At 37.0% G+C, this 16,711-nt stretch overlaps 3 protein-coding genes and 1 pseudogene across 4 annotated transcripts; 2 read left to right on the top strand and 2 right to left on the bottom strand.

The window, feature by feature from the left end:
- Nucleotides 1–750: 750 nt before the first annotated feature.
- Nucleotides 751–3,647, bottom strand: LOC111024576 (auxin-responsive protein IAA13). Of its 2 annotated transcripts, none has more exons than XM_022302287.2 (5): nucleotides 2,968–3,647; nucleotides 1,931–2,250; nucleotides 1,607–1,733; nucleotides 1,464–1,525; nucleotides 751–1,363 (listed from the first exon to the last, which is right to left on the bottom strand). In XM_022302287.2, exons 1-5 carry the CDS (start codon nucleotides 3,387–3,389, stop codon nucleotides 1,314–1,316), a joined length of 981 nt encoding a protein of 326 aa, XP_022157979.1. In that variant the 5' UTR covers nucleotides 3,390–3,647; the 3' UTR covers nucleotides 751–1,313. The 2 variants fall into 2 exon arrangements, with proteins under 2 accessions (XP_022157979.1, XP_022157980.1); XM_022302288.2 differs by having other exon boundaries at nucleotides 751–1,081.
- A 4,116-nt stretch (nucleotides 3,648–7,763) lies between these two features.
- On the top strand, nucleotides 7,764–8,756 carry LOC111024571 (protein NRT1/ PTR FAMILY 3.1 pseudogene; annotated as a pseudogene).
- Nucleotides 8,757–8,947: 191 nt separating this feature from the next.
- On the top strand, nucleotides 8,948–11,496 carry TPR4 (Tetratricopeptide repeat (TPR)-like superfamily protein). The gene is made up of 6 exons (XM_022302280.2): nucleotides 8,948–9,482; nucleotides 9,949–10,121; nucleotides 10,318–10,384; nucleotides 10,472–10,618; nucleotides 10,918–11,090; nucleotides 11,194–11,496. Exons 1-6 carry the CDS (start codon nucleotides 9,090–9,092, stop codon nucleotides 11,321–11,323), a joined length of 1,083 nt encoding a protein of 360 aa, XP_022157972.1. The 5' UTR covers nucleotides 8,948–9,089; the 3' UTR covers nucleotides 11,324–11,496.
- Nucleotides 11,497–11,572: 76 nt separating this feature from the next.
- On the bottom strand, nucleotides 11,573–15,434 carry LOC111024568 (nuclear transport factor 2). Its single transcript, XM_022302279.2, has 10 exons — nucleotides 15,194–15,434; nucleotides 14,979–15,035; nucleotides 14,751–14,885; nucleotides 14,099–14,405; nucleotides 13,506–13,765; nucleotides 13,219–13,405; nucleotides 13,012–13,133; nucleotides 12,862–12,927; nucleotides 12,415–12,496; nucleotides 11,573–12,076 (listed from the first exon to the last, which is right to left on the bottom strand). The coding sequence occupies exons 2-10, from the start codon at nucleotides 15,015–15,017 to the stop codon at nucleotides 11,865–11,867; spliced, it is 1,410 nt and encodes a 469-aa protein (XP_022157971.1). The 5' UTR covers nucleotides 15,018–15,035; nucleotides 15,194–15,434; the 3' UTR covers nucleotides 11,573–11,864.
- Between the last annotated feature and the right edge of the window lie 1,277 nt (nucleotides 15,435–16,711).

Raw genomic sequence — 16,711 nt, 5'->3', positions numbered from 1 at the left:
AAAGACTGGCCTAATTATACCAAATTAATTAGTAGAGTACTAAATAATTGTTACAATAATATTAATTTTTTTTAGTTTATCAACATCTAAAAATGGCCAACACAAGTTTAGAGCAGTTTAGCTACGTTGGTATGATAATATTTCATTAATTTAAAAACCATATTGATTATGGGCAACTAAAGCCCATATGACCTCGAATTCTTTATATCTGCAATATATTATGGTGGATAACTCAAACATTATCCCCAATTTCTCAATCGTTTCTGAATCGTTTTAAAGAATGTTGACCTTGACACCTCATTATTTTTTTTAATATTTATTATTTATTTTTACATTTTTCTCTCTATCAATTATCAAATATTTAATGTAATTAGGACGAATTACTTATTTTTCTATCATCAATAGAAGTTCAAACTAAAGACATGTGACCTAAAAAATGATTTATTTTTACATTTTTCTCTCTTAGTTATCCGTAGTCGGGACAGTATTTATTTTCCTTTCATGAATAGAGGTTCAAACTAAAGACATGTCTGATCTACGTGTGTATATGTAAGGCCGCATGTAGTTCAAGCACAAAGACCGCTCTTGTAGTTCAAGAGCGCCCAATGTAGTAGGGGCTGAACGGGCATCCTTCCAACTGCTTTCAAGTCTTAATCTATGTTGATAGGCCATAAAGGCCCCGAAAGATCGATACCTTAACCTTAAACTATACTCTTGTTGACTTTTCGATTCTACTTGTGTAACACAATATTTAAATCATTCGATCTCAGTTGAATAGTTGAAATGTAATGGAACCCATGGGTAATTGTCTTTAAAGGTACAAGATTACATATTAAGCATTACTCTAAATGAAGCTTCTGTTCAAAGGACAAACACCAAGCAAAAGATGAAACCATCTTCACCTTATAAACACGACCAAATCACATTAGACTAAATCCACATACAGAAGAAAGCACCATTAAAAAGATAGTCGACCAATGCAGCGAGTTGGAGTTCGCAACCAGTACCAGCTTTCCCTTTGCCAAGGAAACAACTTTAGTTGATTTAAGCCAAAAACGTAATCGTAGCCAAGTTCATAAGCCTGTATGGTAACACTGTATAAGACGATCTCTTTCTTTCTTTCTTTCATTTGGGGCGGGGTGGGGGGTTAATGGTTTAGAAAACCATTCAAAAAATCAAGAACCATAAATCAGAAGCAAACAAAAAACAAGCAAAAGAATTAGATCAGCAAAATCACTCTCTCTTTTTCTATCTCTACTCATGTTGACCAACTTTCACATTATCTTCACATGGACAGGGTTAAAACAATGGTTCTAAATGGGCTTGATTCCATTTCTCTCACTCCTTCCTTGACACCTTGGAGCTGTGGATGGTTTTATTAGTCAGACTTCGACACGGAGTAACCCGAAACTAAAAAGACAACATCAAGATCAACTATAAGATTAGATAACAAGAAAACGTACCGAGTCCCTTTGCCTCAGACGTCCTCATGATTCGAAGTTTCTTAACGGAGTTGAAGAACATCCTAGTCAATGAAAACACACATTAAAAGGTATATAAGTGAACCAAAAACAACAAACTTGTTTTTTCATGTGTGAGGACATACCCCCAAGGAACATCCCCAACAAGCAACCAGTCTCCCTCTTTGTCTTCATAGGTGAGCACAAACTCAGAGGAACCATTCAGAAGTTTTGAGAGTTTTGGTGCATGTTCATTCTGATTTGCACTTAAGCCTGATTAAACAATAAAGACAACCCTTTGTCAAAACAAATTATAGCAGTCATCAACTATCTATCATTCATGGTCAGTTCTTGTTCAGGTCCCTAAAGAGGAAACCATCAGAAAATGAAAATAACAAACGCAACTTTTCTTACTTTACACACACGGAGTCACAGACATATAGACAGGCTCAGGAAGAGAAGCAACTAACCAGTGGATTCGACGCTCCCTGCAGACTGAAAAAACATGTCCTCAAGCATCAGGGCTAAAGTCTCATAGCAACAATGGGCATTCAAGTCCACTTTCCGGCCGATAAGAACCCCATCCATATACACTTTCACAAACCCAAGAGGTCCCTTTTCGGTATCAGCAGCACTTGTAATTTTGCTATCTTGGATCTTCTCTGGAACACCATTCGATCTGTTCTTGAGAGAGTGTTGCTCCTTTTCTTCTCCAGCCCTTTGGTTTTTAGCTTGGTTAACCAAGCTGTTAATTCTGTAAGCTCTTATGGGCGGCCATCCCACCACCTGACTGCTTCCAGTTCATCCAAAAACAGAACAATTAGTAAAACAAGTATTGCATCAGAGTATGAGTTGAAAGAACAATAGAACGATTCATGATGATCAATAGGAAAGACAAATTTCAGTGAATATAAGAAAGACATCCGACATTCCCTTTCAGATCGACCATTTTCCTGTTTTATGTCTTCGGATTAGAATAGCCGAAACCAAATTGCAAAGGAAACGAGCTAGCATCAGAGAAATATTTTGATCTACACGCCACCACCTCCCGACATCAATACTTGGCTGGTGTCGCCAAGAAATTGTGGAATCAATCTTTAGTTAGACATATATAAAAATAGGACATTTTTTTTAAGATATAAAAAAAGTATAGGGACTAACTATTTCATATGCATATTATAGAAGTTCCTATTAGAGAACAACAGTTCAAAGCCATCCAATTCTATTTTAACAGGATAATACACATACTTGAAATAATTCAACGAGACAATCTCTTTTTTCCTGTTAATTATTAGGATTAAAAATACAAACCCGATTAACAGTTCCAGATTTGAGTTTGACGAATTTAGAATCAGAGATTCTAATCAATCTCCATTTCTGTAAAGAGAAAAGTTAATTATTCTTCACAGTGCTTGGGTCCCTTAATTCATTGTATCCTGTTTGATAAAAAAAAAAAACAAACAAACAAACATTAAAGAAGCAATGTTAAACAGAGCATTCCCCTGACCTGACAGCCGGAGGAGGAGATCCGCCGTCATGGGAAACACATTCCGCCGCCCTCTTGACACCAGAAACAGCAGCAGCAGTAGCTCTGCCTGAGAACCTAGGCGAAGAAGAAGACGACCCACCAGGAGAGATCGCCGACGGAAAATCCTTGGCCGTTAAAATCCGGCCGCGCTCGCCCCACGCACCGTGCTTAGCCTTTCCGGCGGTAACCCCGGTTCCGAGGCTCAGCCCCAGCCCTAGTTCGAGCTCGGCCTCAACAGGGAAAGAAGACTCCTCGGATGACAAATCGGCGTGATGCTTCTCCACCTCCTCCGCCTTCGAAAGCGTATTTTCATCATTGGAGGCCCCGGAGGAGCCGCCGCCACCGGTGCCGGTGCCGGTTCCAATGGCGCTACTGGTGATCAAACCTAGGGCTGCTTCCATGAAGTGAAATGAGAGGAAAACAGAGGGGAAGAGGGGGATTGAAGAAGAAGTTGGAGGTGGTGGGGGTGATGATGATGGGACCCAGATGTCTGGTAGTGCGGCTACCAGTGATAGCAGTTACCCACCATGAATCGCCATTGTTCTCGACAAGAATTTCCCTTTCGATCTGAATCTCGACACGATTCATGTCTCCTTCAGGTATCTCTCTCTCTCTCTCTCTCTGTAGTCTGTAGCTGTGCCTGTACTGCCATCTGCCATTGGAATTCTCCACATTCAATTTTTTAAATTAATATATTATTATATTTCAAATACGTGTAGAGAATTTCAAAAAGACATTCAATTACTTTTAGGATAAATAATAAAATTAACTTTAAATAATTTCTAATGAGTTCTGGTATTTGTAACTCTGTCCATTTAATAAATGCTTACACCAACAAAATTTTAGATTATCTAAAATCATTCGGCTCAACATGGCACATAAGTATAAAGTTGATGGTGTTAGCCTCAATAATCTATTACATACCAAATTTAAAGTTAAATAATTTATTATAATCTTTTTTGAATCAATAGATTTAAAAGTTGATAAACCAAATTCATAATTTAAACCCATTAGTTCTCACAAAGTTCTTTAATTTCTTTTAACTTATTTCAACTACTGCAGGGCAACCAATGATTTCATAAGATAGTATATTGATATTTTACCATTTATTATTATTTTTTAATATAATATGTATGGTAGGAAATCGAACTCACACACTTTTAATTGGAGATATATATCGATTAACGGCAGTGACTTTTACAATTTAATAATTAGATCATACTTAATTAAGGTTATTTCACACATTTACTCATAGATTATAGTAAGAATTGATGGGTTGTTTCTCCCCTATCTATATAGTTTTATATACTTTTAAATACGGTTTTGTTTTATTTTGGTCTTTCATTCAAAACGTCTATTTTGGTCTTTCTACGTTCAAATTTAGTTTATTTTAGTTTATATACTTTCAAAACGGTTATTTTGGTCCATGAACTTTTTATAAGGGATCATTTTGGTCCATTCTTTTTCATTTCTATCCCCCTCTATTCAATCTTCATTTTAGCATATGATATTTCAATCACTAATTTATTTTGAGACATGTCCATAATTTTGAATTAAAGTAGTTTTCATTACGTATAAATTTTGTATTAAAATCTTCCCTAGAAGGATCAAATTAATTAGTCACTTTAAAAGTACATAGACTAAAATAAACGTTTCGAAAGTTCAAAGACTAGAATAAATCCAAACAAGAGGTATAGGAACCAAACCAGTATTTAAACCTTTTACTGTATATTTCTCAATTCAAATCCATGTATTGATGAAAGAGAGATTTTGAATGGATATAGGTACATAGATTCTACTCTAAATCTTGATAAACCCTAAAAGACAAATGGCAAAGTAAAGTGATGAAAGGAAATAGTAAACAAAAATTGAGGGGGAATGGGTGTCTCCATCTTGAGTGGGGAGAGAAAGGGATTTAGGGTTTTATTATTCTCAAGGTTGGGGCTTTTAGAGACCAACACATTTATACTATTCTTAATCCATCCTTCCTTTTCCATTGTCTTCCACTTGCAAGACAATTGGCATAGACACTTTGTTGTAGAAAGTGAAACTTAAAGATATGTTTGTTAAGTGGGGAAGTGGGCCTTCAAACTTTAGAATACCAATGGAGCTAGAGCTTAATAAATTTTGTTTAAGCTAGGTATATTGTGGCTTTATATATATGTGTTTGTGTTTTTTTTTTCTTTTTTTAGGTAAATTACCTTTTTAGTCCTTCAGATTTGGACTATAGATTAATTTAATTCGTGAATTTCTATTTAAAAAATACTTCAATTTAGTCCGGTTTTCGTTAATCACCTTTGAAAAAGGTGACACATGACATATTCAATTCAATCAAACTAAGCAACTACACATATGTTGAATATAGGCTCGAATCTATTTTATTATATTTGAATGGGAGGAATTCAGGGTAACAAATGTTTTATCCATTAAATTATATTTGAATTCACGTTTATACCTCCAAATTGAAGTTGAAGATTCGAGTCTATATTTTTTTTTTCTTTTTTGAGGATATAGGCTCGAATATATCACATACATAAGCAACTACACATATTAAATATAGGTTTGAATCTTCAACTTCAATTTGACGGTATAAATATCAATTTAAATATAATTTAGTGGAGATCCCCCTGCTTCTGCTATTATTGAACTAAATAAATTAAATTTCAGAAGAATAATACTTACCTGTAAATGAAGTTGCAAGCTCAGTTGACAATCCATTTTCTTAACCTAGGTGGACTTAAGTTGTGTAACCTTTCAAACGTGTATTGGGCTTTGACATCTAACTCGTTGGGCCCAAATCCATCATCAGTTGAACTATTTTTAGATTTAGCAATATTTATTTATCATTTTATACTTAATAATGATTTTGTGTATATTTTTTATGCATACATATACAAATATATGGAAAGAAATTTTTTTTATATAAGAATAAAATTTATATAACTTAAAGTCTTAATATAGATTCGCAGTAATTGACATATATCTCCAATCAATATGTTGTGAGTTCGATTCCCACCCTACATATTGTACTAAAAAAAACTTCTTATATGTAGATATGATTGTATTTGAAATTTCATGAAACTTTACGCTGGTGAACCAGAAGATTTATTCTCATAATTAATCATCATTATATTTTTATAATTAAGAGAACAATATGGAAGAGAAGAGAGATTTCTTTAAGATAAAAAATTGTTAAATATTTAACGGTGGTTAATAGAAAGTTAATGGCTAAGTATTTATCCACTTTAAAATACAAAAATATATATTTATTGTTGACCAGAGCATACTTCATACTTCACCCGATCCTCTCTTGGAAATAGTATATTCAAATCCTACCACTTTATTCAAATTGTAATAAATGAAAAAAAGGGCAAGTTTTGCCCCTTTTTTAATTTTTATTTTTTTCGGAAACAAAGCAAGTTTTGCCATGTATTTAGAATATAGCTCACATCTTCAAATAATATATTTACCTTAAAAGAATATTACGTAATCAATATCAAGATATTTTCAATGTTAGGAAAAAATGAGGTTTTTTTTTTCAAATAATCTATTTTTTTAAACGTTATTAGTAATGTAGTTTAAAAAATAAATACAAAATTAGAGTAGTGAAATCGCAGTCATTAACTACGATTTCATTTCATATACGACGTATCCAATAGACGCGATTTAAATCGAAATTCTAGTTTTCGTGTGATTTTGTTTCCATTTTTGTATATTGTGAATTACGCAACAGTTCTTTTTCCATTTCTGCAACTTTAAAAGGTGAGATTTTGAAACGCCATTTTTCACATAGCTCCAGAATTGCAACAATAATTGGAATCACACTGATGAAAACAATAACAATTCCATAGAGAGGAAGAAGAAGGGTGGTATTATCACTATGCCCTTCATTTTTGGTACTCTTCGTTTCATTCTTCTACATTTTTTTTCTTTTTCATCGACGGAAATTTGAATCTCCAATTAAGATCGATTAAATAAATGATCAGTTCATATTAGATTTTTATTTTATTTTATTTAATCTCTTATTTTTGGTTTTTGATGAAGCTAATGAGATAGATGAGAAATTGGAGGTGGTTGGTTTTAATGCTAACATAATTAGCTACTTAATCAAAGAGTTACATATGTATTTAACTAAAGGAGCAAATATTGTGACCAACGTCAACGGTGCCGCCAGTTTGACGCCGCTCATTGGAGCTTCCATCGCCGATTCCTTTGTCGGTCGCTTCTGGACCATCACCGTCGCTTCCATTCTTTATTAGATAATGAGCCATTTGCCAATCCAATCATAACTCTATCTTTAAAAAGTCTTTTTTTTATTAACGTATCTTTTAAAATTAATTTCTAAAATATGTTTGTTTTTAAATTAATGACAAAAATAATTAATTTCTTTTAGAATATTTTCTTAATTGGAATTTGTTAATTAGAGAAAAAAAAACAAAGTTTAAGGGATTTGTTTTTCGTGTTAAAATTCAATTTATTGCAGTTATGTAGTCCATAAACTTTCTTAAACAAATTGAGATATGCTCGTCTTTTAAGAACATTAAAAATTAAATCAGAATACTAAAATAAAATAATTACAGAAATTTGGATTACATAGAAGTATTTTATTAGTAACTTAACCGTAATGAAGGTATAAATAATTTGATTACATGGGATAATTACGCGGACCATATTGGCAGTGGTGCCGCAGCTAAGGCCGCCGCCGTGCAGCGGCGAGGAAGCGTGCAAGGAAGCCAGCGGCGGGCTACTCGGAATCCTGTACTTCTCTCTGCTAATGTCGGCGCTCGGGTCGGGGGGGGGATCCGACCGTGCGTGGTGTCGTTCAGGGCGGACCAATTCGACGAGTCGGATCCGAATCAGGGTTCCAAGACCTACAAATACTTCAATTACTAATCACAGCCTATTCTCAACAAAACACGTTCTCTCTCCAGCAAGCCTCGACCATCGAACGACACTTGACGAAGTCGTTTCGGATCCCAGCAGGTTCCATGTCCGTGTTCACACTGCTCACGATGCTCATCACCGTCGCGCTCTACGACCGCCTCCTCATCCCCACGGCCCGGGAGTTCACCGGCCTCGGCAGAGGCATCTCCTTCCTCCACGACTGGGAATCGGCTCGTAATCTCCATATTCGCCACTCTCATCGCCGGATTCGTCGAGAGAAAGCGGAGACACGTGGCCCTAATCTCCGGCGCCGCCGGCGCCCCCCTTTCCGAGTTCTGGCTGGTGCCCCAGTACAGCCTCAACGGGATGGGGGAGGCGTTTATGTCGATCGGGCATTTGGAGTTTTTCTACGACCAGGCGCCGGAGAGTATGAGGAGCACGGCCATGGCGCTGTTCTGGGCGTCGATTTCGATGGGGAATTATGTGAGCACGATTCTCGTTTCGGGTGTGCATAAGTTCAGTGCTGGCCCCGACGGCTCCAATTGGCTCCGGAATGATTATATAAACAAGGGGAAGTTGGATTATTTCTACTGGTTGATTACGGTTCTGCAGGTTGTGAATCTTGTTTACTATGTGTTTTGTGCGAGAATCTACACTTTTAAGCCGCTGCAGGTTCAGGGGAAGGTTGTTGATGGATCTGAGGAGGAGGAAATCCAACTTGCAGACCGCCTTTAGTTTGGTTTGTTGAAGTTATGGAATTTGTCAGTTCGAGCCCATTGTTTTAAGATCTTGGGCTTCAAGAACCAGGCTTGGTCAATAGGGTTTCTCTATCGTCCACAAGTTCATTAGTACTAAATATTTAAGCATTAAAGATTCTTAATATATCTAGATTTCCCCTTTTCATACAATATTATAGATTTCATGTGGCCATAACGTGTTTGGAACGTCTTGTCACATGCTTCTTGATGTTTCTCACCCAACTGCGTTGTCAATATAATATGCAATCTAACTATGCAACCATTCACCGCCAGAAGAATTGTATTAAATATCTCTCATTTTGAGAAGTTATTTCCTCTTTAAGCTAAGCAAAATTGTTCGCATTTCCCAGAACAGAAATTTGATAAAATTCCCATTTCCATACAAATCCACCGTCCTCTTCGGGAATTGGGATTAGTGTGGTTCCGCAGCAACGCGGAAAGATCAATTTCTTCTCTTCGATGTTGCACTCTTCAGCTTCGTTCTCGATTTACGCTGATGATCAGAATCAGGAGCAAGTCGTGGGGTTAGAAGCATTTGAAAAGGTTATCACGATTGAAGTGAGCAAAGAAGCTCTGGGTAGTGGTAGCGACTTCAGTTTTTCCAAAGGGGCTATGGGGTTGATTCAAGAGGAAGAAATGGAAGACGAAGATGGTCTCCACTCGGTTAAGAAATGGGGTTTTGACGACGGCGAAATTGACCTCAGACCAGCCAGTCCTCCGCTGTACCTAGCGGCAGGGCTTGGAATGGATGCTTCTGGTCTCGGCGGTGGTTATGATCCTGTCGATTTTTATGACGAGAAGATAGTGGATGAGCCTCCCTCGCTTCTGAGAAACTATGTGCAGTCTTTATGGGTAAGTTCTTCTACTCGCCCCAATTTTCACTGTGATTTACTACTTAATCTTCATGAATTGGACAAATTTTACCAATCAATGATGGGTTTGATGCATCAAATTTCTGGCTGTTCCTGGGTCGCCCGTGATGTTTCTGGGCTTCTTTTGAATTCCTTGTTCTTTCAGAACCTCTCTTGAGCTGATTTTCCAATTATTAAGCTAACAAGTGAAGCGGTGAGGCTAGATCTGTTTTGTTTTAGCAGTTGTTAAGTTAAAACTTTGGTACCTGTGTCTAATTGGTCCTATTGACACAACATTGAAAGTTTTAAGGAATTCCCTCGAAATTCAGTGACCAAACGTGTAATTTAACTAGAGTTGTTTATCAATTTGTGTACACTAAAAGTTTACCGAGCCGTTTCTTTATTGTTTCATGAAACAATCTCAAGAATCTCAGTTAACACCATGTATTTCAATACTGTGATGACAGTCAGACGGAAAACTTGATGAAGCCGAGGAACAGTGCTATCAAGCTACATTAACATATCCTGAAGATGGTGAAACTCTGATGCTGTATGCTCAGTTGGTCTGGGAACTCCATCATGATCAGGCTAAAGCCTCAAGTTACTTTGAACGAGCAGCTCTTGTTGATCCAAATGACAGGTGAATGAGTGCTTGGCTGTAGAATAATGAAATAGTTCCCTCAATAACCAAATATCTGCAGACATTCTTCGTTAGATTATCCAAATGCAGTTTCTAGTTTTGAAGTGGATATTTACCTGATTGAACTGAAGAGAATGGCAACTTTAGCGTTTCTATCAAATGAACTGAATGTTTGTTTCCATTTCTTCATTGGCAGCCAAATTCTTGCAGCACGTGCTAAATTCCTGTGGGAACGGGAGAATGATGAGGAAGATGAAACTATGGTGATGCTACTTCTTTCTTCCCCGCATATTATCGTAGTATTTTCAGAGCTAATATGTATTAATTGCCTGATGTCCTATTATCTGCAGACCCCTGGGGAAGAAGACGGGAAAGGAAAAATTGAACCAGTAGCTGACACTGGTGAGAGTGATACAGAGGAGTATTATAAGAAGATGCTTAAGGAGAACCCCACTGATCTGTTGCTTCTGAAAAACTATGCTCAGTTCTTGTGCAAGGTGACACTATTTTGTCGTGTCTTTTAGTTATAAAATCGCAATGAGATTGTTTTACTGGACCACTTTCTTCTCTGCCAATGAAAGACTTTGGTTGACATTTCTGGTTTAAATATCGAAAAAAAAAAAGAAAAGAAAAAAAGAAAGAAAAAACAAGTTCTTAACTCCTTCATGGGCATTCAGTTCACAATTTTAAACTTCTATTACTATGCGCTTAGATTGTCTGAAATGCACTTTTTATCTTAGGAATCAATAGCTACAATTGTTCTGAGTTGTGAATGCATGTTTGTCGATGCCTGCAGCCTAAGGTAGACCTTAGAGGAGCAGAGGAATACTATAGCCGTGCCGTACAGGCAGACCTGGTCGACGGGGAAGTGTTATCAGAATATGCAAAATTGGTGTGGGAGCTACATCACGACTACCAGAAAGCATCAAATTACTTCGAGAGAGCGGTAGAAGCCTCTCCTACAGACAGGTACATAAAATAGGTTCCCTTTACTGCAGAACAGTATTAGCTTTGGCTGTCTTTTGCTTGTATTATTAACAATCAATTACCTTCTTGTTTCTTTCAATTTCAGCCATGTTCTTGGTGCATATGCAAGCTTCCTTTGGGAAACAGATGAATACGAGGAGGAAGATGGGCCAAGCAAAAATGGCTCTCAATTGCCTTCATTAGAAACAGTGGTAGTTTCTGTAGGAAATGCCTGAACTTTTTAAAAATGTAGCAAAATTAGTGATATAATGTATTATATGATGAACTTGAAGCAAAATAACATTGTTCTAGTTTTATGTATGAAACAGACATAGACACTGAATAATAATAACCTGCTGAAAGTTGGTTGTCTTTGAATCAGAAATCAGTTCGAAATTGTTGATCTCAATGAAGTCTTCAATACCATGGCCAATTCTAAATAGATAATAAATGTGTCGGAATAAATTTGCATTGCACAACAATAATTGAACGGTAACATCAAATCTGCAACTCAACAGGCTTTGTTGGTGAGTGAGACGAAATTTGATTATATCTAAAACAGTGTGCTTATAACAATGAATATCAATTGAGCGCACTACAGGCAAAACAGTGAGTTTCATGAAATGTTCTTGAATCAAGAAACCCAATGGAAAAAAAATAATGCAATTCATATTCCCATAGACAAATGGCTTAAACTGACTCAAATTATTCTTCAAAGTAAGGTGAGTGTGCCTCGCTGATGATGCTAGAACCAAAACTTTTGCTTTGCTAAACGAGCTATGATGACTCTGAAAGACTTTCTCCATTTCTTGATAATTGGAGGTTAAGGTTTCCTTTCTCCTGTCGAGTGGTAGGTCGATAGAAGCCATTGCCCCTCGGTCTGATAAACTCACGGTCGCTTCCTTCTCGAACTCCCATACTGTAATTCCGAGAGCTAAAATGGCCCCGAGAAGACTCTGTGTGGTAGCTACCTCTTCCTCTACCCCTTCCTGATCACAATAAAGTATTCAGGGACAGAATGAAAAGCTAGTAGAAAAAAGGAATTCAGAACTAAAACTCAACAAGAGATTCATGTCATTCCGCTTAAATCAAGAATCCAAGCTTACCACCATGCATTTACTCGAAAAAGTACGTAAGTTCATAAGTAGACAGACAAAAAAACAGCTCTACTTATCAAATTAGTTTAGTTTTGCAAGTTTATAATGCATCAGCAAAGCCAGACATGGTTCATAATATCAGATTAGCAGTGGATGCAAGTACTTGGAAGTGAAAGATATGATTATTAACGTTAGAATTCTGAAGAGACGGGATATGAAAGAATGCATACTTCCCCCTCGATGTGGGATGTTGCTGTTTGCTCTTCGCTCTTCAATGTATACTTGACGCCCGGCAACCTGAGCAGTACCCGCCTGGAGAGGAGAAAAAGAGACCGTTAATCAAAATCTCTATTCAGTGAAGGTGTGATCTCTACAACAGAATACATGTCCTTTCAATGGGATTCGACAATTGGTCACAATTAGAACAAGGATCACAAAAGCCACAATAAAACAAGTTTTTTGGTAAAAGGGGAAAAATGTTATTGGTGATGTTTTTACTTTTTGGAGACATACTTTCCTAACCTTTTCAAACAAAACTTGGTAAGGTAGGCGGGGTGGGGGATGAAAGCATAGATGTTTATAATGCAGAAAGTAACGTTCAATTTTAAAAAGAAAGAAAGAACAAAGGCAAAGAATAAGAAAACACTAAGGTCCAAGGATTACAGGTGAAGCAAAACCTTGATTGCATTTTGGACACCAGTGATGTCTTCAAATTCGACAAACGCATAGCAAAAACCAACATCCTGGAAGTCGAGAGATAGTTAGCCAATCAAATGATTTGAGACAGGCACAAAGAAATAAACTGAAAAGATATAAAGCCTGAAGACCTTGCGACTCCTAATAACCACCCCATCAGAACTGAGTTTGCCAAAATGCTTGAATTCCTCCTCAACTTCTGAAGCAGACACAGTTGATGGCAAGTTTCTAACATAAACCGACTTTATTTCACCTTCGTACACAAAAATTAAAAAAATGTCATATTTCCCACATAAATAGCTAAAGTTACGAATTATGATCAATGCAACATGGCTAACCATCTTCGTCAATAGACGGGAACTCCCCTCCTGTCTGTTCCCTTTCAGAGTTATTTGGGGTTGGTGTAGTTAACTGCTGACTGGTGAGAGGTGAAGTGTGGTTTTGCTCTGAAGCAGGTGGCGTGCTCTTACTAACAGGATATTGAGGAGCAGCAATGGGAGTATCTTGTCCTTTAGCAACTCTTAGCTTAGAAATTAGAATAAATGGCGTCAGTTCCCTTCTATGCATATTGATCAAAACTGTAAACGATATCTATGGTGGATTGATTATTAATGTCAAAACATACAATTGATGCATAAGTGTGCTTTTGAGGCTCCTCAGCATGTTCTTCAACAGAAACAGGCAAATGATCCTGGAAAACAGTCGATGCATTCTGATGCATAGAATTTACATCTGCTGTATTTTCCTCAAGAATGGTTTTCGACTCTGGAACTTGCTGCAGTTTCTGCTCTACAAACTTATGGTTATCAATGTGACCATTTTCTTTGACAGCAGGGGCTGCAAACTCTCGCGCCTGGACTTCTCCATTGAGTGAGTAATTGGACACTACAAGAAAAAATAACTTCAATCAGCAAAGTATTCCAGACATAAATAATCAGATTTACTAAGAAAAGTCAGGAACAAATCAATTCCATGCGAAAACTCCAAGCCAGAACAAAAAGTCAAAAGATACCCCAAAAGAACATTATTTATCGAAGAAAATTTAATAGGTGATCTCAACAGTATTAACGTTCCCATAAAGTAAAAGAAAGCAAAGTGGAAAAGGAGTCCCTGAAAATAACCGCATAGCTTCAACGAAATTACTTAGGTTGTGTTCTAATAATCCAATACATCCAGAGAAGCAAATAATTTGTTCCCCATGTGGTTAATAAATCAAACCTGTCTCTGGAACTGTGGTAGGAGCACTTAAGGTGGAATCAAGATTGCTCTGAGTTAACAAGACTGCTGGATAATGGTGCACTGGCTCCTCATCAACAAAGTGAAAGATATCATTCAGAACAAAATAGCCTTTCTCTTGGGGTGCAAGAAAAAAAGTTTGCACAAAAGTTCTCATTCGATTGAAATTCTTCATTTGGACGGAGCCAGAAACCATCACAAGAACACCACCATTCCATGATTCTGATGAATGTGCTGTCTTGATCTCAATCCCGGTATAACTAAGTGACATAACAAGTGCATGTATTTGCTGCAGATAAAACGGCAAAGATAAACTATATGAATCATAAGAAGATAGGAGAACAAGAAGAAATGTGCCACGAAATCGGACGTTCTATCTTAATTATATAAAACACTAAGATTAAGGGGAAAAGACATCAAAATTGGAGCATTGACACAAACAAACACACGCATTATGCACCCACAAAAAGTAACGCTCACATTATGCACTCACGTACAGCCCACTTCAAAAAGTAACGCTCGTAAAAGATTCTAGCCCTTTTCACACAGAGGACTAAAACTTCAATTTCTTCTTGAAAAATCAAGAGGCCAAAAGGAAAAAGGACAAGATAAAAGAGAAAAAAAAAAGAAGTACCAGCATTGCAGTGGCGGTCTCTCTGAAATTGCCATCAACACGAAGCATAGTACTCGCATCTGAATAGAACTGGTGCACGTAGTCGGGTTGCTGCTGAAGAACCTGATAATATTGCCCAACAAAGTACGTTCCCACCTGAACCAACCAAATCCCACATCAAATTTCCGCACGAAAAATGAGACCCAAATGCCTAAACAAAAGAAGCAACACGAGGGAAAGGAATGAAACCTGAGCAGCAGTGACCGGAATGTGAAACGGCGTCCCCATTACGGAAACCCTTAAACCCTAAAAAACAATAAGACAGAAGAACAAGTCCCACAATCAAAATCTTAGATCTACAATGCTCCACCAAAAAAGAAAATGAAAACCCATTTCAGATTCATTCTCATCTATGAACCCATCAAATAGATAAATTCAAGAACACGTGAAGTAGCAGTATATACCAAGGGGAAGAGAGAGAGAGAGGCGCGAGGCAGGGGAAGTTGTAGAGAGAGAGAGCAAGAGGGTTTAAGGGATAAAGCTGGAGAGAAAGGTGGGGATAAATATTACAAGGGAATAGTCTTCTTCTCCGCCACTGATTTTTGGTTTTCTTTATTAATTTTGGTGTCAAGCTGTTTGCTTTCTCTCATGTCTGCCAACCGTTGTTTTATGTTGGCATCACATTGGTTCTCCCATATTTCTTTAGATTCTTTCTGCATTTAATTTTCAATCGATTCAATTACGTAATTAAATCAAATGGAAGGGAAATGGGGGAACACAAAATCAAAAAAGAAGCTGTTTTTATATCCCCGAAATGTCTATTACTCTGTTTTTTTCTTCTCTTTTTGAAAGTCAACAAATGACGTCATTTAAATTACAATGTAATATAAGTCAATTAATTTAACTTCATAGACTGGCAGAAAAATGTAATTTTTTAAAAAATAAAATGTAAACTTTTTCATACCAATTTTAACATAGTTGAACTGGTTAAACACATATACCTGATTAGAATATCATGAGTTTAAATCTCCACCATCGTGTTGTTGTATTTTTAAAAAACAAATAGTGATGTTGATACAAATTTAGCTAGGGGGTATATGTCAATTACCACCGAACTATTATCAGATTGGAGATTTAAATATCTATTCGATCCTTGATGTAAGAATTCAACTTTATCTTATTAGTTTCCATTTAATTTGTCACAAATTGCCATCACAAAAAGTAAGAAGGAAAAGTAGAGATAAATGCATTTGTAGCGGCCGCAATTTGGCTGCCCCAACCTCAAGAACATAAATGCATAATAATTTCGCCCATAAAGAGAAGGGCACAATGCTCTCCTTGTCTGCTGACACAATTGGAACAATGCTTTTGTGCCTCTACGGGGCTTTTAGAGTTTTTGGAGACAGAGATCGGCACAATCTAATCTACTGCATAAGTTTGTATTTCTCACGCTCACCAGTCGCTGCTCCTGCCCTGCAAACCAAACCTTTTCTTTTCTCCCTTTTGGAGGTAAGAAATCCTTAGAAGATTAGATTTGTCTAGTGGGGTGCACACCAGGTGTTTGCAGAAAGTCCTTGAGGATGAGTTTTTGAATCTGGAGTGGTGGGCTGGTTTTATTTTTCAGCTTTGCGTGTATTCTTTTTGACGTGTTGATACTTTCAAAAATAGAACGAGATTGCTGGGTGAACAAACAGTAAACTCTTCCCAAGACTAGAGTGAATTTTCCTACTTGGGCAAATAGTGCAGTGTATTTGAACAGTGTTTTTGAGGAGCTGATCTCCGATGAGATAACTAGTGACAGACCTTCAAGTAGTGTGGAGTTCATCCGATTCATCCTTCAGTCCCGACTCCCTGCTACAGCTGATAGTAAGATTTAGAGTGTGATCATCAATCTGAATCAAGGTTAATATAACATCTGTACCACAATTGCTAGAGACCATCCAAGGATTTCCTCAGTTAGTATATATATATATATGACAACA

This window comes from Momordica charantia (assembly GCF_013281855.1).
Source record: "Momordica charantia cultivar OHB3-1 chromosome 5 unlocalized genomic scaffold, Mcharantia_2.0 BLBB01000005.1, whole genome shotgun sequence".
Classification (NCBI taxonomy): Eukaryota; Viridiplantae; Streptophyta; class Magnoliopsida; order Cucurbitales; family Cucurbitaceae; genus Momordica; species Momordica charantia.
The sequence above is the reverse complement of the archived record's forward strand: the minus strand, read 5'-3'. Positions and strand labels throughout refer to the sequence as shown.

Coding starts and splice junctions, on each gene's coding strand:
- LOC111024568 (XM_022302279.2), bottom strand. CDS start 15,017: ATGGGGACGCCGTTTCACATTCCGGTCACTGCTGCTCAG. Junction 13,134..13,218: donor CCCGTCTATTGACGAAGATG/GTTAGCCATGTT, acceptor TTGTGTACGAAG/GTGAAATAAAGTCGGTTTAT. Junction 12,497..12,861: donor GTGTCCAAAATGCAATCAAG/GTTTTGCTTCAC, acceptor TCTCCTCTCCAG/GCGGGTACTGCTCAGGTTGC.
- TPR4 (XM_022302280.2), top strand. CDS start 9,090: ATGTTGCACTCTTCAGCTTCGTTCTCGATTTACGCTGATGATCAGAAT. Junction 9,483..9,948: donor ACTATGTGCAGTCTTTATGG/GTAAGTTCTTCT, acceptor CTGTGATGACAG/TCAGACGGAAAACTTGATGA. Junction 11,091..11,193: donor GAAGCCTCTCCTACAGACAG/GTACATAAAATA, acceptor TTTCAATTTCAG/CCATGTTCTTGGTGCATATG.
- LOC111024576 (XM_022302287.2), bottom strand. CDS start 3,389: ATGGAAGCAGCCCTAGGTTTGATCACCAGTAGCGCCATTGGAACCGGC. Junction 1,734..1,930: donor AGGGAGCGTCGAATCCACTG/GTTAGTTGCTTC, acceptor TTGTTTAATCAG/GCTTAAGTGCAAATCAGAAT. Junction 1,364..1,463: donor GTCTGAGGCAAAGGGACTCG/GTACGTTTTCTT, acceptor AACCATCCACAG/CTCCAAGGTGTCAAGGAAGG.